Source organism: Truncatella angustata (assembly GCF_020726525.1).
Source record: "Truncatella angustata strain MPI-SDFR-AT-0073 chromosome Unknown BKA67scaffold_8, whole genome shotgun sequence".
NCBI classification, from domain to species: domain Eukaryota; kingdom Fungi; phylum Ascomycota; class Sordariomycetes; order Amphisphaeriales; family Sporocadaceae; genus Truncatella; species Truncatella angustata.
Window position 1 is genome coordinate 300,636 of NW_025763388.1, and position 22,469 is coordinate 323,104.

The window sequence follows — 22,469 nt, forward strand, 5'->3', positions numbered from 1 at the left end:
GCAATGAAGCAGTACAAGAAGCGGCGCTACATATGCACGATCAGACCGGCAGCCTTAACTAGAAACTGCCTGGGGCTGAGAGACGACGGCTTATGCATGATGTTGAAGACCCATAGAACGTGTATTAAATGGGGGCGCCTACAAATAACCGAAAGTATACAAGATCGTCAGTCATTGCGGCAGCTGGTTTCAAGATAGTGCTTCTTTAAATTATATAGCCCGACTAAGCGAAATACAGGTGCTTATAGTCGAGGCGAGGACGCCTGTAGGGAGTCGTAGCAGCAAACTGTGACTTACACAACGCACAAGACGAAAGTCGGGAATGCCGACAATGACAACACTTCCAAGAAGGTAAAGGACGTTGATATCGACGCTGTCGATATATGTATGGTGCACGATGTTGGCCGTCGGTTCGCCTGTCCATATCACAATAGAAATACTCGGAAGTATTGCAGACAAATACCTTGTGTCAGCCCCAGGTGGGTTGAAATGTATCGTGTAAAGTTAGGACCCTTCAAGGCTCATTCCACCATACCACTCTAAATCCGTATCTAAATGTTCGCATTCGGCAACATGCTTTATCCCATCAATGCCCTCAATGCTGGGATACTTTCGGACCCGAGCCTTTGCGAGATCTGCGTTTGCAGAGCCATACACTATGCCAATTACGCAGTAATGATATACTGCTAGATGGATTCACCAAAAGAAAAGAGGAGCAGTTGAAGAGCAGGAAGATGCCAGAGGAAGCAAAATCCGATGCGTATCGATGGAGAAAGATCTCTATTACTCCTTTCCCCGATGATGACACACGAGGCACACCAAGGGCTTGTAAGTGTAAGTACCAAGTGCCCGAATCCCTGAACCAGGACACTTCAACCCAGCTAGCGAAACCTACAGAGCAATGATAATAATTTTGCATGGTGCGAACACGAGTGGAGACGTATCACCTGGGCAGCATAGGACACAAGAATCTAAATGAGTACCGATTGTATATTCTCCTTGCGTTCAAACATAGCCACGCAATGCCAGTACTAGCTATCGGTCCTACCACAATACTCCTGACATGATTTAGCCGGAGCAGCCCTTGAGTCTGACGCTGTTGGAGTACATCTCATAGGTGTCGGCGTTGGCAGCAGCCTGGGCAGCGGTCAGCTTCTTGGCGGCCGTGGGTCCGTAGGCGTAGTCGTCGGTGCCGTACAAGTGGGTCATCTCGTGGAGGATGGAGCCGGCCTTGTCGTAGTCGAAGTCGGTACAGGTGGTGGCGAGCTCAGGGAAGTCCCAGTAGCCGTTGTTGGGGCAGGGGACGATGACGTTGGCGCTGGGGACGGTGTAGAGCAGGGCAGTGCCGTCGGTACAGTCGCTGTAGGTGTCCGTGCAGGAGATCTTGGGCGACGTGGTGCGCACGTTGACGACATCCTGGTAGATGGTCTGGACCTTGGTCAAGACGGAGGTGGACTTGAACCAGGTGGTGTAGTAGTACAAGGAAGAGGCGGCAGCGGTCTTGGCGTTGGTGGCCAACGAGATGGCATCCGTGACACTGGTCTTCAGAGAAGTTGTCTGGGCGGTGGTGCAAGAGCTGTAGGTGATGTCTCGCTTCTTGATGCGGGAGTTGAAATCAGCACCAACGGTGCTGATGTGTGTTCTGAAGAGAAATTGTCAGTCTGGGTTCAAATCCGAGACGGTTTTCAGACCTACTCAGCGACACTGCTCTGGTCGGGGGTGATGGTTGCGGGAGCGGAGCTGACGCTCTCACAGAACTGGGTGTCGGCCAACGTCTCAGGAGCCTCGGTTCCTTCAATGTATTTGAAGCCCTGGATAGCAGTCACCTGAGCCTCGGCGACACCGTCAAGGTTGTAGGTCTTGGCGGCGTTAACAGAGGCAGTGACAGTCTCACCAGGCTGGATAGTCTGGAAGTGCTCAGGTGCAAGACCACTCTTCTTGTAGTTGACGTAGATACCGTCGAATGGCAAAGCATTGCCCTCTAGATTTGCATTGTTAGTGTTGATGCTCCAGCTTGTACAAGTCTGTGCAGAAGAGAGTAACATACCGGCGTCATCTACCAAGAGGTCCAGAGTAGCGTGCTCACTGAAAACGGTGTTACCCTTGAAGACAGTGAGAGGCTCGCTACCAGTGTTGGTGACAGCGACCTGGACAATATGGCTGTCAGTGCCAGCAATCTCAACAGAGAGAGGGCAAGCAGCCATAGCTGCGCCAGCAAGGGCGGCGACGGGCAGGGCCTTGGAGAGCATTTTCAGAGTTATCGAACTGCGAATTGGCTTCGTGAGTTGTCCATCAAGGTACTCAGAGATGGGATGAACCCACGACTATAAGTACTCAGATTGCCACCATTTTCGATCCATGGCACCGCCGTGGAGGCCCGATGGCAATGAGCCATGGGTTCGGTATACCCATGCCATGAACCTTGAATGCCATTCCTGCCAACGGAACCAAGAGACGCGCGTGCCGTTGCTGTTCTTGTCTCCCGATAAGAAGACAGCGGGCGGGAAATGAGGAGCCAAGAAACGCCAAGACATCTGGAATACTTATATGTAGCATCAATGGGGCGGCACGAATGTGCGTCTTCCCGAATATAGTAACTCAATTAATTGTCAATGCCGGATAAGCAAGACGGCTACACTGAATTAGGCAGGCCTATAATGCATTAGCGCCAGGTGAAACGCTGAAGAAATGGAGGTGGAGTGTAACTTGGCACGTGCTTGATGAAGCTTATGGAGGCTAAGCGTTCTTGGTAGGTTGCTTGGCCTCTTGGTTGCATCGACAATAAAATTAGAAAGTATAATCCGGTACCTGCTGGCATTGTATGCGATCGACATGACCCCAAGCTCAATTGCAACAGTTGATTGGCGGCATTGAATCCAGTCGTTGGCGGCGTGGTAAAGCTCATTGAAAACCGCTGCCAGCGGTCTACGCCGGCTATGTAAACAGGCACTACGTCAAATCGCCGACGGATCGTACGGGTAGATGCTTTCATGCTCGAATAGGAACGATAGGCCGGAACCCACGATGGTGTCGTTTGTACAGATGTGCATCGTAAGGAATATCGCGGTAACGTTCATTCCGAACTTGTTTGAACTGTTGTTGGTATCGAGGTGCATATGTGCTGGATTCCTGACCTGTCCTAAGCAGACTCGCTACAGGCTGTAATGCGAGCGTCATGTATTCATCTCTTTGAATTGACAACCCATTTGATTCGTCGAAATAGCTCACGGGTGCAGTACCTGTCAAGTTTGTGTTTCTTTTTTTTGCCTTGTTCCACAACAGCGTTTAGAGGTTTTGAACAAATTAGCAGTCCAGCTGGCATTATCATACGCCGCCTTTGCATCTTACTTGAGAGTTTGGCTTGCAGATCTTTGAACTCAAGGATGACCACAGAGTGTCATTGGCTACTTTAGTATTACGTGTAACCACACTCGTTACTTATATGGACAAGCCCACTTCCCTAAACAAGCAACGGGATCCCCCGCAAAGCTGTGATACAAATTCCCCCCACCAGATAATACTCAAGGCAGTGTTAGGATATGAGACGACATATTAACTCAATGATGTGTTAGCCGAATCTATAATTAGATTGCTCACAGGAAGCACATTTGGATCAAGATGCGCACATCGAAGGCATCATCAAATAATAGACATGCGCTCAAGCTGGGACCACGCCAACCGATGCGCATGTCTCGACTTCTCGACGACTGGAAGTTGTTCTATTCCATGGCGTCGCGGCCGCATCGTCAGTTTGAACAAATCACACAGAAATTGAGTCTCGGTAGGGGTATTCAACGTCAAATAGTGGCTATCTCATTAGAAATGAATCTTTCCATAGCGTGCTTTCTTCAATCGTTTATTAGTCCAGGCCTCCTGACTGCATCAAAACGTCTTGCAACATTTCTTTTTAAGAAGACATAGAAATCCCGTTGGGGACTGTTGCACGGAAATCTTTAATTCAACCGGATAAAGTTGTTGCATTCATAGGATGGAATTGAGTATTGTTACGGGGCGGCCGGCTTTCTTTCAAAGTGTAATAGATTTAGAAGGGCATAATTGTCCAATAGGTTTTGCTCGTGCTAGTCCTTGCAGTACCATGATTATTGCATGTTTTGACATGATATGATATGATTATGTCTCTACTTCATATATGACCATGAGGCCCGTTACTTTGTTCCTTCTTTCTTCGGTGGGATAAGCTATGCTTTATGCTAAGGTTTTGTTCAACTAGACCGTAGGGCTGGAGAGCAACACCACTATCTAACCATCGGGATCCAAAAAGAGAAGCCGTCTACCAAAACCAGTGAATCAAGGAGTGCTCATCGATATTATATAAATTTAGAATGTATGTATCTCTTCATTATCGAGTCCTTAGCCGCACAAGATCATGTCCGTGGCTATTTTTTCACTCTTAAAGCAATCTCATTGCTAAGTAATGACGGGCAATATTCAGAGTTCAAAGTTTATTCTCATCGTATGCGCCGCACGTTTCATTAGTTCCTCTTCTAATTGGCTAAGGTTATAGCTCGACAAGTATCAGATGACTTATAATCTCTTTCTAGCCTTTTTACTAGAATGCTATTCAGAAATCAATCTACAGACTCTCGAGTATAATATTTGGCCACATATGTAGTTCATAGTCGCAGTTCAATTATACGATGTCTCGAATGTGTCCTTTTCTCAATACTCCCATCATACCAGTAAAACTGTCCACGGATGTGTTGTCTCGTCTACCTGTATACAAATAATAAATATATCACATTTTTCTCTTTATCGTTGGCGTTATACTTCCCCTTTACTTGTTCACAGTAATTAGTGGACTAGATCAATTCATTGGAAAATCAACAAACCTTTGGGGAACCGGTTTAAATAGTCATGGAAGGTGCACGTGCATCGCCATTTCCCTTTCTATCCTCACAGAGTAACTTCTTCAAGCAGACTACTTACAGCGTGCTTATATTGCATGTCATTTAAGCTCTATCGACCACCAACTGGAGATAGTTTATCCTTTCTCATAAAAACTACCGTGACCTCTTCACAAATACTCAATCCTCTTTATATTCACTACACAGGCATTCTTTTCCGCCGGTCCTTCCTCTCTTCATCCTACACTCTATTTCCTGCCATCCAAATCCACATTATTAAGTCGACCTTTCTCGAGCGTTGCGATCTTCTGCTCACGTCGGGCTCTTACGTGATTGCCTCTGAGATCAATCAATCTGCTCTTTCCAATGGTAGATTAAGTGATAAATACTACCAGCGGATTCTATACGCCTATATATTCAAACGCTTTTCACCACTACCGTCACAATCAACGCTCCTCGCCATCCACAACATTTCCCCCATGCCAAGCAAATTACAACTTCTCTACCACACATCACTTACCCAATCTTCTTTATTCTCTCATTCATCAAACCTTCTTCTCGTCGCCAACAACTTCCGCAATTGTCAAGAACACGACAGAAACCAATTGGTCTCTTGACTCTAGAACGTTTGGTAGGAGAACTTTTCGAACAATACATTTATTCCATCAAGCACGTTTTTTATACTTCTCATCTTCCGTTACAATAATTCCCTTTCATCCCAATCACTCATCTTCAGCACAAGAATTTCGTCTTGATATGCCACACAGCTATCATCATGTCTTCAGACGAAGCTCCCCACGATTCTGGCAATGGTGAGCTGCAAGGCGATCGTCAGAACGTTCCAGGTGCGCTAGGACCTCACTCAGACACCCCGGATGAGACCACGAGATCTGGCAGTCTTCCGAGTAGTCAAGATCCTACACTGACCTGTGCCGGTAATCAATCGAATGCTGCAGCTACCACAGGAGCTCCTGCCGATCCAATGGTCGGATCCCACTTCCAGCCCGCTGAGCCATCAAAGGGTAAGGATGAAGACATGTCACCAGAAGAAGACATATCAAGCAATGTCATTCATAATGAAAACTCGTCTAACAGTTTTAACAAAGAGGACGTTCCTGAGCAACAAGTTCAACAATACTGTCGTGACAGTGGTGAGGCTGAGCTTGAAGGCAGCAATGATGTCAATCGACCTGAGGGTCACTCCAATCACGATGATGAGAATACTGCCATGCTGGAGCAAAAAGGTTACATTGGAGGAGGCAGCTCAGCCAATCCAACTCACACAGCTTCTCCTGCTACTGATGACAATTCGAATCAGAACAATAACCCTGTTACTAACAACGGCTCTCATCAGCAAGACTTAAACGATGATACAATCAAGAACTCCGGTGATAATGATTCTGACAAGATCAATAGTAATCACGAAGAGCATGATGAAAACTGCGAAGCAGAGGATGGTAACAATCAAGGAGATGATATCAGTTCAAAAGACTCGGATAGTGAGGCCGAAGGTAAAGCTTTTTCCTTCACTCATGTGACAATCTTTGAACCCAGCTAACCGTTAACAGACCCGTCCGTCGAGGCAGAAATCTTGGAGAATCTGGATGAATCGGAAGTCGACATCAATACCAGCGCAAAAATCCTACGACGCATGCTGCGGAGAAAAACCGAGGAGCTCAGATCAGTCCGAATAAGTGCGCTTCGACGTGAGAATCAACTCCAGGCAGATCATGAGGCCGAGAAAGCCACGCTTGAAGCCCGTGTTGATAACCTCTTGAACAAGCTCAACGGTATCCGCGAGCCTTCCATCGTAAGTAATAGGAAACTGTTGAGTGAGCTCGAGGGAATAAATACTAATGAATGTCGTACGTAGCCTTGGCGAAAGCTAGCAGATGCTTACATGCATGGTCGCCTTAGCAGTAACGGTAAACCGGTCTCTTGGAATTGTGTTGTTCGAACATCTTGCCGCCAAGGGAACATGTCAATGAATCCCAAAACGGTCCACCCCGACCTTCAATGGGCAGGGCGTAAGTACACGGATAGACAATTACGTCGGCCCCGAGATGATTTGCAGCGTGACGAAGTACTTCTTCTCTCACAGGATAAGCAGAGCGATGCAGCAGAGGGTGGTGAAATTGTCACTATCCCGCCTTTCCCGTTCGACAAGCTCCCGCTCAATGTTCAACATCGAGTATTTCAGTACCTCCTCGTCAAGCCTGGCCTCATCCACTGTCTGTCACGTCTCAGCCAGAAAAATGAGCCTAGAGAAGATGGAGTCTTCCCCTTTGCGAGCTCTGGGAAATGTGGGTTTCCACACAGATTCGTTATTGGAAACCAAGGCGTTTCTAACACTTGGACATGGAAGGGCTCTGATGTACTCTACCCTCTCTTGGTGAGTCAACGATGGCTATACGTCGGCCTCCACACCTTCTATGGCATGAACACCTTTGCATTCAGCTCTCTAGGCGAGCTCGGTCGCTTCTTCAATGGTATCGGCCAATCACGGGCCGAGCGAGTCGCACACATAGAGCTGATGTGGCACGGGAGCATTATGCCGCGTGTCAAGTCGCGCATCAACCAGCGTACCCTTCCGCTGAACTGGCTGACACGGATGAGGCAACTCGCAACCTTCACTGTCTTCATGGAGGAGGGTGCAGAACGCCGCGTTCGCCGCAAGCACGAGTTTCCAAAGATCCCGGAGGAGGACAAATTCGAAGAAGACTGGAAGTTTTACGATTTCTCGGACCGATACCAAGATTATACCCGGATGTCAATCGAAAAGATTAATTCACGGGGCCCAAATCCTCACTGGGATCCTCTGAATCCTCCCTCCACCAAGTCTAAGGGTTTCAATCCTCGCCAGTCTCTCATGAAGCGTACCGCTGGTCAGCCCAACTGTCGAGCCAACAGATCACTGCGAACATGCCATGGCATGGATTTCGTCTACCAGCTACGCGGCATGAGATGGGTACGATTTTATGAAGTTGGCCAGAACAGACGTCTTGTTCGCGATTGGTCCTTCACAGACGACATCAATAGCGTTGCGACAATGCCGAAGTCTCCGCGCTATGCGGTAGAGTGTGAGCTTGCAAATCTCACCACTCCGCATGGCTTGAACCGATTTGTGCCAGAGGGTCAGGACAAAGACATGGTCCACAGTTTCTATAATCCATGTGCCATCCTGTCAGTGTGTGGCGGCTCGGACACAAGCATATCCGAGAACCTTTCGGGTGCTGATTCCGCCGGCTCGTCCAGTGACACAAATGGTGTTCCAGATGCCGGTTCTGATGATAGTAGTCCCAACGATGGTGATTTCGGCGATGGTGATTCAGGCGTTGATATGATGGGTGTAGATGAGGATGGCGACCCTATTTTTAACCTTCGATACCCAGACGAGTGGACTGATTCCGACGATTACGACAATCAATATGTCAACATGGAGGATAACGATGCCACCAATTGCATCATATACCCTGACGAATCCGATTTCGAGAGCGGGGATGATTACGATGATGTGGATCTCGACGATACCTTAGCTTGTGAGGATGGAGATTCAGGCGTCGGGGACATATATAGCGACGTCGAAACATCTTTCATTGATAAAGATGATACTGCCGCCAAATACGAAACACAGCCTACCACGCAGGAGGAAGGCACGGAGTCTCATTGCAGCGTATTTGTCGCTGGCGCCGGCCCGGAAAATGACGACGACGACGACGACGAGAGCCTGTTCGTAGCCGAGGATCGTGACAACACAACGGTCTCCCCGACAGAGAGCTCGCATCGAAGTCTCTCGCCATATCCTAGTGCCGTGGCATCAATGGGGCCGCCACCCAGACCTCAGGCAGGCACGACCGTAAGGAAGACTATCACGATCGACGAGGCCGCAGAGATCATCGACCTCACGGGCGACGATGATGACAAGAGCACCGGGGACTGCAACGCTACCACAAGCGACCGGAGCGACTATGCTGACGGCGAGGTCATATTCGGTCGTGCCCCCAGCGTCGCGTCCACCGTGGTCAAGGAGGAGCAGTGGTCGAGCGACGAGTTCCGTCGTCGTGTCCTCATGATCGACCTCACAGGCTCCTTTGACCAGCCGGCCCCGCAGGGGTCGCTGAAGCATGGGCATGGCGAGGATAGCGACGATCCGGCAGAGCAGCCCTCTGCCAAGCGTGCGCGTACCGAAAGCCCCCAAGCCTGAGCGAGAGCTCGGCGAGGACGACGGTAACTCCGCTGCCACCGTCTCCTAGGGGCGCGTGCAGCGCTATGTCACCCGTCTGAAAATCTCTGATTTGCCGACAGAATCGAGCTTTAGCCTTGACATTGCCCCGGATGGTAACCGGGGGTTGCTGACGGACGCGAAATTGCGATGGATTTTTGGAATGGTTTAACAATACTTTCTCCTGGATTACCAGACGAGTCAACGATACACCCGTATTGTTTCGAACAGCCGTCCAGATTACTGAACCTGAAATACCTCAAACTTTTGGTGAGAGGAATCGGCGTTTGGCTACGACGATTGGACCCCTGAGATCGAAAATTGCGCATGATTTTGGAATGGTTGCGGGTAGATACAGCTTCCAAGTTCAAGCCTTGGAAGCTCCCCATAGAGCATTTCTTGCACATTCAATGAATAATAATGTTCCCAATGAGCCTAATTTAGTGGACACCATGAGGGCGGATGAGCACTTGGATACTGAAAGTTTGTTCGAATATTTTCTGGCTAACGTGGTATCTAGTCGAAAGTAATCTTTTTGCCCTGGAAGGCAACCTTCTGAGCAGCCTCCTTTGCTGCCTTGGCGGCCGCCCAACTTGCGTGAAGCGGTCCCTCATCATCCTTTTGAGGTTTCGGCTGCGGCTTGGGGACTACGCGCTTCGGCACTTCGTCTCTCTGATGATTGGCGATCGGCAGACTGCCAGAAGCAGCCAGCTGGGCGCGACGTTGTGATCTGTTCAGGCGCTCAGATCCTTGCTCACGTTCTGGCCTTGATTGACGTTCCAGTCTCTGTGGTCGTTCCGGTCTCTGTTGACGCTCTGGCTCCTGCTGATCAAAGTTGGCCTGTCGATCAGGATGGACTCCTTCGGGGGCCGACTTCTTCTCGAAGGGGTTGCGTATACCCTTCTTCCATGGCCCAGAATCCTCCTCGCCACCAACAGCTCCCTTCTTCATGTCCCAGCCTTCATCCCTGGAAGACCTCTCCTGCTGCTTCCTGACATGGTTGGCTTCCTTCTTGAACTTCTTCTCCCAAATCGCTTGGCGTGCACGCTGACCACGTCTGTTCTTCTTCAAAGGTGGCGCAACATCAATATCTGAAGCCTCGGATTCAGAACCTGAGATATAACCGCCCATAAGAGAAGGCAAGAAGGTCGAGTTACCAGAGGATGCTGGCTCTGGCTTGGCGGCTTTGGATTTGGCCCTCTTTGGTGGCGGTGAAATTGCGCTGGCGTCGGATTCTTCATCGTCCTCCTCGTCATCATCCTCTTGATTTTCTTCTCCGTCACTTTCTTCGTCGTCGCCCTCTGACTCTTCCCCCGCCGAAGAGCCAGAAAAGTAGTCTGATGGCCCTCGAATTGACTTTGCGCGACTGTCCCCAGCCTCGTCTCCGTCACTTCCATTTCCGTCGTCGTCCTCGCTCGAACTGCCCAGCATATCGTCGAATCGTGAGAAAGCCTTCTCTTCATCGTCAATTCCGGCCAGGCCCTTGAGATCTTCGCCAGCCTCAGATCCAAAGCCGTCCCATGACTCGGCATCTTGTTCTTGTTCTTCTTCATCTTCAGAAGCCTGCTTGGCCTTCTTGGCCGGCTTCTCCGCGGGCACTTTGTTTTTTACGTCGTCAGCTTGTTGTTCGGGGTCCTTTCTGTCATTCTTGCCCTTTCCTTTGCCCTTCTTCTCCGGCATCGGCACCCGCAACGCGATACACGTCCCCATGATCGCTTCGTCTATGACATCTTTGACCTGTTTGCGGTTGCACAGGGCGCTCGTGACATTGTGCAGGGCCGTTCTCTCGTCGTCGGTCAGATCGGGCTTCGGCACGGGCTTGATGGCCTCGGGGAGGTTGGGGGCATCCGCGACGCCCTTGATCCTCAGGAGCGAGGAGCAGAGGTGCTGATGGGCGCATTGGTGGAGGTCAATACTCTACAGGCGGAAAGCGGTTAGCCCAGCAAACTCTCTGTCGGGGCAGGCAGTCAAATGCAGCTCCCGGGCGGTTGATCTACGTACCTTTAACACTACGATCTCCCTCTCCAGCCGCGCAGCCTTCTCGGGATCGGCCTCGCGCTGTCGCTTCGCATATCTCTGCCTCTCGAAGCCCTTTGCCGCCTTGAGGCCGCGCACGAGCTCCTTCTCCCATTTCTGTAGGTTCTCCTCCAATCGGGGTTCGGACCGCTTTCGTTTGACCATGACGTTCTCGCGGGCGCAGCAGGATTTCTCCGGTGATTTGTCTGGTTCGCCGTCGGGAAATCTCACGATCGTCAAAAGTTTTGGCGAGAGCTCCGTTCGGGGGATAAACTTTAAAGTGGGGCACCCTGAAGAAATTCCAGCGCAAGCGCCAACGATAAGCAGTCGGTGTACGTAGTGAAGCCAGCGCAGCGAGATGCAACTGTCCGAAGTTGTGCGGACTTGATACCAGCACGAAAAGGGAGCATCTTCCACCCAAGATCACGGACTTGTCCCATTGCAACACAATGTCCCCTCCGGTCCAATGTCTCGAGTGATTCCATAGTGTTGGATTGTTTTTTTCATCTTGGCCCACGAGCCCACAGATCAATCCGTAGAGTCGCGTCCTTTGAAGGATTGGATTGTACTGGGCGACTTACACGGACGATTGGGACACTAACCTTGCGAGAGTACGTGTGCCAACTCTAATGTGACTTACCCGCTCGGGGAGCCCCATTCGAGGGGTATTCGCGGGACCCCGCCGCGTTATAGGCAGCTCTCAGGGCGCTGGATTGTGGCATGGGAAGGGTACTCACTATTTAGCTATTTTCTTGGCTTGCCTATAGACTTTGGGTAACAAAAGAGACCCATCACAAACTTCTTTATAATAGAAAGGTATGTCCCATGTTTTATATATACTAGTGGTGCAAGCGTTTCGTCTCACTACGCCGGGGTTTTGGTGATGACAGCACCAGCGTGATAAAACTGCGGCACAGCCAGCTTTTACTCAGTCTCTCCCGCAACCCTGATAGTAGGACTACGACTACTTGTTGTTCGTGTTGCTGTGTTCTTGAACGGACGTCCATCTTGTCGAATTCGAATTGTTTTCATCGCTGCGCTGTTATAGATTATAGCTACCATATTCATACAGATACTTGAGCATGATGCTGACTGCTGCGGAGCAGACTTGAATCATATACATTTATACACCATAATTACATATTTGCTTGGCAATATCAATTTCTCGAAAGCATGGCCGCTTCTCAGAATTCCAGCTCAGCAGCCCTTCAAGCTGCACAGCTGTTCAACGTCGATGGACTTGTGGTGGTCATTACCGGCGGCGGCACTGGTGAGCAAGCCCTCCTGTCTCTAATCACCACAAGCTTTGACCCATATCTTTCGTCTAGGAATTGGTGCCATGATGGCTAAAGCCCTGGCTCACAACGGCGCCGCTGCGGTATACATTCTCGGCAGGCGTAAGGACGTGCTCGACTCCGCCGTTTCGTTGATTGGCAAGTCCAACGTCAAACCTCTTGTATGCGATGTGACATCCAAAGAATCCCTCCAATCGGCTGCGGACCAGGTCAAGCAGGAGGTTGGGTATCTGAATCTCTTGATTTGTAACTCGGGAATTGGCGGACCACAAACCGTACGTCCTGGTGCTAAAAACCAGGAGAACCTGACTGTCGAGGAGTTTGCAACGGCCAACTGGGATGTGCCGTTTGAGGAGTACACCAAGACGTTCGCCGTCAATGCGACTAGTGTGTGGTACACGACAATGGCTTTCCTGACGCTCTTGGATGCTGGCAACAAGAAAGGAAACGTGGTTCAGAAAAGCCAGGTCATTGCTACGAGTTCCATCGGAGGGTTCAACAAGGTGCGTCTTCAACAGTCTCTACTCGCCCCTGCTTGGGTGGGACTAACAGATGTCGTTCCGCTAGGATGCACCTGGTGGTTATGCTTATGGCCAATCAAAAGCAGCGGCAACACATCTGATCAAGCAGCTATCCATCGCTCTGCCAAAGTTCGACATCAGAGCCAATGTATTGTGCCCTGGCTGTAAGTGGCTGACCCTTTCTCGACCACTGCACAGATAATTGGCTGACTTGAACAGTGTATCCAAGCGAGATGTCCGCCCCGATCATTGAGAAAGGCGGTATCGGCAAGGACATGATTCCCTTGGCAAGAGCCGGCGATGAGTCCGATATGGGAGGAACTGTTCTCTACTTGGCTTCAAGAGCCGGTGCTTACTGCAATGGGACGGTCATCGTTTCCGATGGTGGACGACTTGGAATGTTCCCTTCTACGTTTTAGCATGCTCGTCCAACCAAATTACAGGAACCATGCATGGCTCGTCTTCCGACGAGGCGCTGGAGTCTGAGAGCCTATAGAGAGGGGTAACATAATCAAACAATGCATGGTGTGCTATCAAAGCAAGCGATCAAGACCTCGGAAGTTATGAGCCTCCGGAAAAGGCCGGAAGAGTGGGGGTTCTGAGTCGGAAGTCGTGATTTCGACGAAGCGATCCGAAGTGGATGCGGGTCTGTACGTGCACTTCGGCATCAAACTTCGGGACCAATAGCTCAGGCCTAGGAAATGAGAATCTTGCTTAGGGCTTTTCGCTCGATTTAAAATTCGATCAGTGGTTGTTCCGTGCCCACCTACCATGAAGAGAGCTTACAGCAATGCGGGTAATAGCCAATTTGACCCAAGCTGATGTCTTATATTGCGCAGAGCAGACGAAAGCTTTCCCAGATATTGCGGCTCTGTTAGTCCTGAACCCACATCAGGACCCTAGTCGGCCAGGACGGTATTGAGTGGTGGAAAAACACAGTCCGTGTAATTGACAACTATACATAGAGATGTCAAGTTCGAGCGGCGACACAAAGCTTCTAGGAGTATCAACGATCAGTAGAAGCACGACCACCTTCGTAGCAAAGCGAGTCCGCGTATTCCTCCGTGAGATCCTTGCGGTGGTATATTGGTTGAGAATCAAGCTCGATTTCATGATGTCCGACTCGGCAACTTTAGGTTCCACCCTCAACAATATCTGCCATGACAGAAAGCTTGCCAGCAGAACGCACCGCACAGCCTCGTGCGAAGATCTGGTTATCTGTCATCTGAGATCGCTATAAACAGCATATAAAGTTGCTTTCGATATGCAAGGTTCAAGTCGGACAATGGGTACTCCGTGACGTTGGTGGTGCCGGACATTCGACGGTCCGATTAACCTGCATATGCCCCTGAGCAAGTGGGAGCGGCTTAACGATTGGGCTGCAGAATTGCGACATGGTTTAGGCGTACGGTCGTTGTGTTGGCAGCCAGAGCCAAGAAGTCTGAAAGGTTCTTGTTTTGTTGAATACCCACGTGCTTCCCACGACCCTGGGATGCCATCCAAGAGTCCAGGCCTATGGCGCCTGAGCGGTGCATGGAGGAGCTACGTCATCAAGTTACAATTGCTGAACAAGCGCCCAAGTTCTCGTTCACCAATCGTCTTGTAGTCTAGACTAGGATTAATGCATGGCCAATCCGATATCATGCGTTACAGACGCACCCCTCCCAATGGCCCTTTGAGATGAACTAGGTACTCAAGTAGCATGCATGATAACTCGGACAAAATCGGCAGCTATGCATGTGCTTCAGTAGATATGCTCTACGTAGCTTATCGATATGGGAAGAACAGGGAGCAGGGAGCTTGGAGGCTTGGAGCTTAAAGCTTGGAGCTGGTGCTTCCCCGCGTTTATTATACACGAGGGGCATCCCAAGGTGGAACGGCTTTTGATTCCCGGCGACAAACTACTTTAGTAAACATGCACAGATCATAACCATTGCATCAAGAGAAATGTACAATTCCGGTTCACCATGGCGGCCAGCCGGAAAGGAGCACGCCAGGTAATGAAAATCCCTGATTTGAGCTGGAACGGTCTTGCAAAAGCTACGAAAAACTACCAAAGACAAGCGTCTAGCAGTGCCTCATTGAGAGTTTGAGTTCGCCTCGTCTCGGTTCAGCGGCAGGTATCGGGTACCTTGCCGGGTCATGTAACAATGGTGTATCTAAACTTTATACTCGGCGATACTCGAGCATAAGCGATAATCGACATCTCACTCAGTGCCTAATCATGCCCGTCGCCATGGTTAACAATCAATTATTGTCGCACCGAGCTCCCGTGAAGCGCCCGTCACCAAAAAAAGAACAATGGCATACGAACAAACAAACTCGTGCCATTGCCGGGTTCACTGATCGTGATGGAGGGTCGATTGGCAACTGCATTGGAAGCCTCGAGACAGGGCCACAGCCCGGCATTGCCTCTAGACTCCTCTCTTCTCCAACTTTTTGTGTTTCTGAACGCTCGAACTACTTGACCACCACCATCAGACATAGGCCTGCGACTATGTACCACATCCAAACACGCACTACCAACACTAACCTAGTTGCCCAAGAAGCCCGTCTGCCCATCAACCCAATAGTCTTCAACCCCGCATTGTCTGGGGAAATAGCAACACCTCACACATGTAGGAGATACGGAAATCAAGTGACACAAGCACTACAAGGTGGACGAGAGGAGGGCCGTTGGCTTTGAGGGGCTCCTGAGCTTCTTTCTTGATAAAATGCGGGCGGCGCGCCCATTGCCATCGACACCATGCCCATGTTCTGCTGTTCTCTCGAAACTCTAAAAAAGTAATGAAGAAAAAAAGTATTCAGCATTTACTCTGAAGTGTCTTTTTTCTCTCTCTTCTGCCTTTTTGCTTGAAGGTCCCCTCTCTCTCTCTCTCTCGATTTCTTGGTCATACCTGCAACCGTTTTATCATATCTCTGCGCCGTTTAAGCATACTCCTACCCTGCATTCCGGGCACAACACTACCGAAGCATCGACAGCTTTTTGTTGGGCCGCGCATGTCACATATTCCCTCTTCGCCCTCTGGGAAATTCCATATATTCTTTGGCCCCAGCTATTGGCGTATAACGACGTGAAAATTCCCTCAAGTTATCTCGATTAGTTTCGCTTCGCCTCGCGTCGTCGCAATAATCCAACCCCGGCTCGTCCCATATCATTTGTAGTGGTTCCGGAATCTTGCCCGGTCGGCCGGCAAAAGCACGCGGGCGTTTACGGATCCCGCCCTTCACGACTGGTGTTTAAAGTTACAGAGACCACTTACACACGAACCGAGCTAAAAAAGAGGAAGACACATTGACCATTTACACGTCACCGGGTGTTTTGGGAATTCGGAAACCGAAGACAGAAGGCGGTTTTATTGGCACATGTTAGTGAACTCCCATTTGCTCAAGAAAAGTCCCCGCGATCATTTGGCTTGCGAAGCAACCCCCGTTTCGGCCATATTTTTCATGGCTTGTCTTGCTGCGTCGTCAACCATCCTTCGCTGCATAGCAGAAGGTGGATCCGCTCCCACGCTAGCCCGAGCCGAGAGACTGGTTACAGAACCACCATCAAAGCTCCTCTCTCTCCCCTTATTACACGTACCCCAGCACACCCAAAGCTCATAGCTCCACTCCCGGGCTTTCCCGATCATGTTTCGTCCACCCTCGGCCATATAACAAAGGACCGCGAGTGAGTAGAGGGTACATTGCGCCGGAACAAAACAGCAGCGTTGTCAGCTACCGGCTCCTCTATCTACTAGCAGGGCCGGAACCAATGATGCAAGACCTATTCCTCGACAACCATTGGGGGAGAAGTGGAGTACCGCTTATACCTGGTTGGTCGGGAGAGGCATGAATAAACGATCATCGGAGTAGCGACACGGCTTGTGTGTTTTTGGTCTGGGATCCTTTTGGTTCTCGTCTCGAAAGGAGTATTAAAAGTGCTCATGGTGCCCGGTTTTGCTAATCATGGTTGGAAACCTCTAGTCCACAAGTTGTTCAGCTCCACGCACGCCCGCAGCTCGCTTATCAGCTTTCCTATATACTAGCCCTGGCTAGCCCGAAGCAGTGTTTCCGTGACTGGGGTTTCGGAACTAAGCAACATCTTCCTTCTCGCTATATATCGAGCGCGGCATCCTGAGATTAGATCCTCAGACATCATGAGCTCCTCCACTCTCAAGCAAGCAGCTGAATCTGCCCGAGCAAAGGCATCCAACATGAGCAAGAGCATCACCGAGAGTGGCAGCGAGACAGCTGCCGCGGTCAAGAATGACTTCCTCCACACGCCCATCGTGAGGGCGGCCCTGCCCTTTGTCAACGGAGGCGTCTCGGGCATGATTGCCACGACCGTCATCCAGCCTATCGACATGGTCAAGGTGCGGCTCCAGCTCGCCGGCGAGGGCGTAGCAGCAGTCGGTGCCAAGCCCAGCGCCGTCGGCATAGCGAGAGACATCATCGCACAAGGCAAGTTCGCCGACTTATACACGGGGCTCTCGGCCGGCCTCTTGAGACAGGGAGTATACACGACTGCCCGCCTGGGCTTCTTTGACACGTTCATGGGCAAACTCGGCCAGCGTGCCAAAGACAAGGGCGCGTCGGTCGGCTTCTCCGAGCGCGCCGCCGCCGGTCTGGGTGCCGGTGGCATAGCAGCCTTCATCGGCAACCCGGCAGATCTGGCGCTCATCAGGATGCAGTCCGACGGCCTCAAGCCCCTGGCAGAGCGCAAGAACTACAAGTCCGTCATCGACGCCCTGACGTCCATCACGCGCTCGGAAGGCATCACGGCTCTCTGGGCCGGCGCCACGCCGACGGTCGTGCGGGCCATGGCACTGAACTTGGGCCAGCTCGCCTTCTTCTCCGAGGCCAAGGCACAGCTTAAGACCCGCACGCAGTGGTCGCCCCGCACGCAAACGCTGACTGCTAGTGCCATTGCCGGGTTCTTCGCCTCGTTCCTCTCTCTGCCGTTCGACTTTGTCAAGACGAGGCTGCAGAAGCAGTCCAAGGGCCCGGATGGCAAGCTGCCCTACAAATCCATGGTGGACTGCTTCCAGAAGGTGGCAAGAGAGGAAGGCCTGCTCAGATTCTACCGCGGATTTGGCACGTACTACGTGCGCATTGCACCTCACGCGTAAGTCTCAACCATGTTCTGGTGTTCGCTTTTTCATGATGCTAATTACGCCATTTTAGCATGGTAACACTGATCGTGGTCGACTATCTCGGCTGGCTCACGAAATAGGCGATCTAGCACGTGCTCGTCTTTCTTTTCCCCTTCTGTTTGTCGCAAATGAACTTCTTATAGTCGGCGTTGTTCGGTAGCATTGCTATTACCGATGGAGTCTTGAATGTGAACCAGGAATACCAGTACCAGTCGTACATAGCTTCTAGTCCAAAAGGCTTTTCGATTGCTTGCCGTTGCGCAAAATACAATATATATAACTTTTGTTTATCCATTGTTGCTCTCTCGTGACTTGAATTCACGCGCTATATCGCTTGACGCACCAAGATCTCACATCTTCTTGGTGCAAACGATCCAGTTCAGTTCCCCTGTCGGCCACAAGAACCTCTCTCGCCCGCTCTTGATTTCCCAGTCCGTTGTGTCCGCCCCGCAGGTTCGCAGCAATATCTCCACCTCTTCTGGCGTTCGTGTCCGCAAACTCGAGATCAACCCGTCAAAGACCAGCACGAACGGGACGATGGGGCACAAGTATACGAAGAACAAGCGGGTTGGGCTCCACCAGTAGAAGAAGGGTGCGCACAGCAGGATGAAGAAGCCATACAGGAAGCATGTGACGAGACTGGAGAAACTGCGGTCCTGCATCTCAAAGATGCCGAAACCGTCGCTCGTCTCGACGGTGTTCTTCAAGATGGCCCGAGCAAGTGGGTCGTCGAAGTGATGGAAGGCGAGGTTGAAGAGTCGGAAGACGCGCTTCCCACCTTCCGTGTACTTCTCAATGAGGCCCTCGGGGGCGGCGGAGGCGTCGACGGGGAAGGGAACATAGGTTACGTGTCTCGAGGCGGCGGCGATCTTGGACCAGGAATCGGGATGCGGGTGCAGGTCGGTGAGGACAAAGTCCACTGCCCTGGAACTCGCGTCGCGGCCGGCGGCGGATCCATTGCCGCCTGCGGCCACGTCGGCGTAGGACGGCGTGACTCTTGACGCTGCATCGGTGGTAGAGGGTGCAGGAAGGACGGTGCTCGACTTGGAGAGGGAGGCATTCAAGGCCTGCTCGATGTACGGAGTCGGACCGCCAGCGCCAGCGCAGAAGTCGATGAAGGTATATTGAGAGATGGCATTGCCGAGTTTGCGTTGCAGCACACGTGCAACGAGGGTTGCAGGACTGGCGGACCAGAGGAATGGGAGGCTGAATGTCCAGGCGTGCATCAAGCCATCCTGTACACGGGCACGTAGGTAGGGCGGAAACCTGTCGATGCAGTGTCAGCAAAAGCTAGACAATGGCCTGGCGAAGCGAAGGGTTTGGTTTAAAAGGGCACGAGGAGAGGGGGAGGGGAGAGGAGGAACAGGGGGATCTGTGAGCACGACACGATATTGGAGGAAACTGATACGTATACATACCACGGCTGGTCGTCGATCTCGAAGAGATGCAAGCGAGGAATGAGAGGTGCCATGTTGTTGGCGAATTGGCACGTCGCAGAGATGTGGAGGCTATTTCGAGCTTACACACAAGATGCCAGATGTATGGGGTTGAGTTCTCCGGAATATCGTGAAAGTATGTTGGGAGGTCCTCCCGCACATTTAAAGAAGTCACAAATTACATCGTCATGACCAACTGTACATACTACACTTAAAGGCCGGCGTACGGATCTGCACCTGGGCTGCTCAGAGTCCGTACCGTATTTAGTGGAGCTCAGTGACGGTGACGGAGTTTCACCACAAGGGAGGGATGGAGAGCCAGAGCTTCTGTAACTTAACCTGAGGTGAGTAATAAGTATGGTAGCGACAGCGACAGGGGTGAGCTTTTTAGTGGTCAATGGCAAAGCTATTACAGTTGCAGTTACAGCTACAGCGTCACAGTTTCAACTTCTTCCGCCCGAATTGGAGAATGAGACCCCCTGTCAGCCACATGTGCACCGGGCTACGGTTACTACCTAGGCTAGGTTGGGTCTAATCGTGACGTGAAGACTTCGTTACCACTCATATGTTAGAATATGGATATCAAGTTCCGGATACCGATTGTTGCCTGCGTTTAATATTGGTTTTGGTTACACTGACGGGTGTCGCTTCCTGTTGAGATTGCTTTTCTCCCTTTTCTTCTTCCTCTACTTCTTCTTTCTTTCGTCATGTTCATTTCATCTGTCAAGCAGTTGTAAAACTCTATTGGGCCCGGCAAGGCGGACCCGGCAAGTTGGACCGGAAAGTTGAGAATTGGCCGATCGTTCCACCATTCCCACATCGGCTTTTCAGTATCGTGCGACTTGTAATTCACCGCCGCTCCCGGACTCTCTTCTCACCACATAGCACAAGCTGGCTATTTCAGACTCTTGAAGGCATGGCACTCTTGGAGGGACCGGTCCTGTACGCGCTCGGCCTCATTGGCGTTATTATCAGTTACCGCTTTCTAATCTACACCCCAACTCTAACACGAAACGGAGCCCCCTTGAGAAAACCCCCCAACACTCTTCCGATAGCTGGGAATGGCCTTGTATTCATCCAGGCACGCCAGAAGCTTTTCGAGTATTTCACCAAGTGTGAGCGTCAGTTTGGTTACGAGACCTTCCAGATCTCTGTTCCCACACTGCCGCCGGGGGTCGTCATCAACGATCCCAAGAATTTAGAGTTCGTATACAAGCACGAAGGAACTTTCACCAAAGGGGAATTCTTCAAGCGACTATCATGGGACTTATTCGGTGGTGGCATCATCAACTCAGATGGCGACCTGTGGAAAGTACAGAGGAAAGCCGGACTCGGTTTCCTGAACGTGCAAAACCTGCAAGTTTTAACCGATGTCGCCTTGCCCAAGTACCTAGACCAAAGCCTTGACCTGCTCAAAAAGCGAGGCGACGATGGCGAATCCGTGGACTTGCAAATGGTGTTTCATGAGATTACCAGCCAGCTCATGGGGAAAATGGCGTATAACATGGAGATGCACGCTGACGATGAGTTTACTTTGGCCTTCGAATATGCCTCCGGCGGGACCACGGCCAGGTTCCAAAATCCTCTCTGGTTTATCACTGAGATGTTTACCGGCTATAAATTTCGAAAGTCGTTAGCAGTTGTCACGTCCTATGGCAAGAAGATTGTGCAGAGTGCAGTGAACGACCGGCACTCGGGCAAAGAGACCGGTGGCAGTAAGCTGGATGAGATTTCAGGCTCGTTGATCCAGTCCCTGCTTGACTCTATCGATAACGAGAAGATTGTCGCCGATTCAGCCCTCAATTATCTGTCTGCTGGCAGGGACACTGTTGCGCAGGCTCTGACTTGGACATTCATGCTGCTCATGGAAAATCGATTCGTTACTGGAAAACTGCGGAACGAGATTCAGGAAATCCTCAACGAAGACGGCAGCGATATAGATGTCAAGGTAAATGGTGGAAATGTGGACCCTACAGTATTCACTCCGACGACGTTACCATACGCGATGGCTGTGTTCTATGAAGCGTTACGGTTGTTCCCTCCAATCCCATTCGAAATCAGGCAAGCGGAGAAAGACGTCACACTACCCGACGGCACATTCTTGCCAAAGAGTTCCATCGTTTTGTGGTGCACATGGGCCATGAACAGGTCAAGGATCATGTGGGGAGAGGACGCTGATTCCTTCCGTCCTGATCGCTGGCTTGTCGACGGTAAATTCGTGACTAAGAGCGCCTCAGAATTTCCAGTATTCAACGGCGGAGCCAGGACATGTCTGGGCAAGAAGATGGCAGAAGTAATGGCAGTCCAGATCATCGCATCAATGATGTTGACTTTCGACTTCATGCCGGCATATGGAACAAAGCGTGTGAGCAAGAGCAGTCTCACCTTACCGATGGAGGACGGGCTCCCGTGTTATGTGCGAGCAAGGAATCACAGACCAGAATTATAGATCAGTTTGCTTTTTTGGCAATTAGACATTGATATCCTCTTCTACTTTCCAAGGCCGACATGGCCATCTTAGGGCGTTTTACCCCTTCAACCCATTCGTAATGTTCGTATCGATACTGTGAGGGATGTGCCCATGTCCTAACTCAACGTCTTCCACAAACAGCATAACTGATAATCATCCTTGAACAAAATTGAACTCCCGAGCGAACTAATTTCTCAAGTTTTCCACGATTCTTCCATCAAATTTAAGTTGAAAGGTGTTTCTATGCTTTCCTCCACGCTGTCGTTGAATCTGAGCTCTTTCCCATTGCTGGCAAATATTTCAGGTGCCGACTGGTTAGTCGGACTTGAAGGCAGAATCAATAGTACTTTCCCCCCAGGACACATATTGCTCTTTTGTATCATCAGCCTGGCGTCGTTGTATCTGGAGTCGCAATGGATTGCGCTTCGGAATTTCCGGCGCAGGATCATCTGCTTGCTCATAGTACTCGACCACCCCATGGAGCCATTCTTGAATGTAAGTGCCAG

The 22,469-nt window shown here is 50.7% G+C and overlaps 9 protein-coding genes across 9 annotated transcripts; 6 read left to right on the forward strand and 3 right to left on the reverse strand.

The window, feature by feature from the left end:
- Positions 1-976: 976 nt before the first annotated feature.
- On the reverse strand, positions 977-2,672 carry BKA67DRAFT_649168 (deuterolysin metalloprotease). Its single transcript, XM_046106006.1, has 3 exons — positions 2,048-2,672; positions 1,696-1,981; positions 977-1,642 (listed from the first exon to the last, which is right to left on the reverse strand). The coding sequence occupies exons 1-3, from the start codon at positions 2,247-2,249 to the stop codon at positions 1,069-1,071; spliced, it is 1,062 nt and encodes a 353-aa protein (XP_045953919.1). The 5' UTR covers positions 2,250-2,672; the 3' UTR covers positions 977-1,068.
- A 2,693-nt stretch (positions 2,673-5,365) lies between these two features.
- Positions 5,366-6,594, forward strand: BKA67DRAFT_386051 (uncharacterized protein). The gene has a single exon (XM_046096586.1). It carries the CDS (start codon positions 5,641-5,643, stop codon positions 6,421-6,423), a length of 783 nt encoding a protein of 260 aa, XP_045953920.1. The 5' UTR covers positions 5,366-5,640; the 3' UTR covers positions 6,424-6,594.
- Positions 6,595-9,336, forward strand: BKA67DRAFT_386045 (uncharacterized protein). Its single transcript, XM_046096585.1, has one exon. The coding sequence runs from the start codon at positions 6,766-6,768 to the stop codon at positions 9,067-9,069; it is 2,304 nt and encodes a 767-aa protein (XP_045953921.1). The 5' UTR covers positions 6,595-6,765; the 3' UTR covers positions 9,070-9,336.
- A 267-nt stretch (positions 9,337-9,603) lies between these two features.
- BKA67DRAFT_539277 (Bud-site selection protein) lies at positions 9,604-11,825 on the reverse strand (the record flags this gene model as incomplete). Its single annotated transcript, XM_046100604.1, has 3 exons — positions 9,604-11,004; positions 11,089-11,393; positions 11,744-11,825. The coding sequence occupies 3 exons, from the start codon at positions 11,823-11,825 to the stop codon at positions 9,604-9,606; spliced, it is 1,788 nt and encodes a 595-aa protein (XP_045953922.1).
- Positions 11,826-12,276: 451 nt separating this feature from the next.
- On the forward strand, positions 12,277-13,338 carry BKA67DRAFT_523403 (uncharacterized protein; the record flags this gene model as incomplete). The annotated part of the gene is made up of 4 exons (XM_046098466.1): positions 12,277-12,373; positions 12,432-12,901; positions 12,966-13,083; positions 13,139-13,338. 4 exons carry the CDS (start codon positions 12,277-12,279, stop codon positions 13,336-13,338), a joined length of 885 nt encoding a protein of 294 aa, XP_045953923.1.
- A 1,805-nt stretch (positions 13,339-15,143) lies between these two features.
- On the forward strand, positions 15,144-15,605 carry BKA67DRAFT_539279 (uncharacterized protein; the record flags this gene model as incomplete). Its single annotated transcript, XM_046100605.1, has 1 exon — positions 15,144-15,605. One exon carries the CDS (start codon positions 15,144-15,146, stop codon positions 15,603-15,605), a length of 462 nt encoding a protein of 153 aa, XP_045953924.1.
- Positions 15,606-16,845: 1,240 nt separating this feature from the next.
- Positions 16,846-18,272, forward strand: BKA67DRAFT_386186 (mitochondrial 2-oxoglutarate/malate carrier protein). Its single transcript, XM_046096587.1, has 2 exons — positions 16,846-18,029; positions 18,089-18,272. Exons 1-2 carry the CDS (start codon positions 17,062-17,064, stop codon positions 18,135-18,137), a joined length of 1,017 nt encoding a protein of 338 aa, XP_045953925.1. The 5' UTR covers positions 16,846-17,061; the 3' UTR covers positions 18,138-18,272.
- A 135-nt stretch (positions 18,273-18,407) lies between these two features.
- Positions 18,408-19,528, reverse strand: BKA67DRAFT_523984 (uncharacterized protein; the record flags this gene model as incomplete). Its single annotated transcript, XM_046098526.1, has 3 exons — positions 18,408-18,987; positions 19,102-19,323; positions 19,476-19,528. The coding sequence occupies 3 exons, from the start codon at positions 19,526-19,528 to the stop codon at positions 18,408-18,410; spliced, it is 855 nt and encodes a 284-aa protein (XP_045953926.1).
- A 543-nt stretch (positions 19,529-20,071) lies between these two features.
- On the forward strand, positions 20,072-21,979 carry BKA67DRAFT_577382 (cytochrome P450). The gene has a single exon (XM_046103630.1). The coding sequence runs from the start codon at positions 20,410-20,412 to the stop codon at positions 21,940-21,942; it is 1,533 nt and encodes a 510-aa protein (XP_045953927.1). The 5' UTR covers positions 20,072-20,409; the 3' UTR covers positions 21,943-21,979.
- The last annotated feature ends 490 nt before the right edge of the window (positions 21,980-22,469 follow it).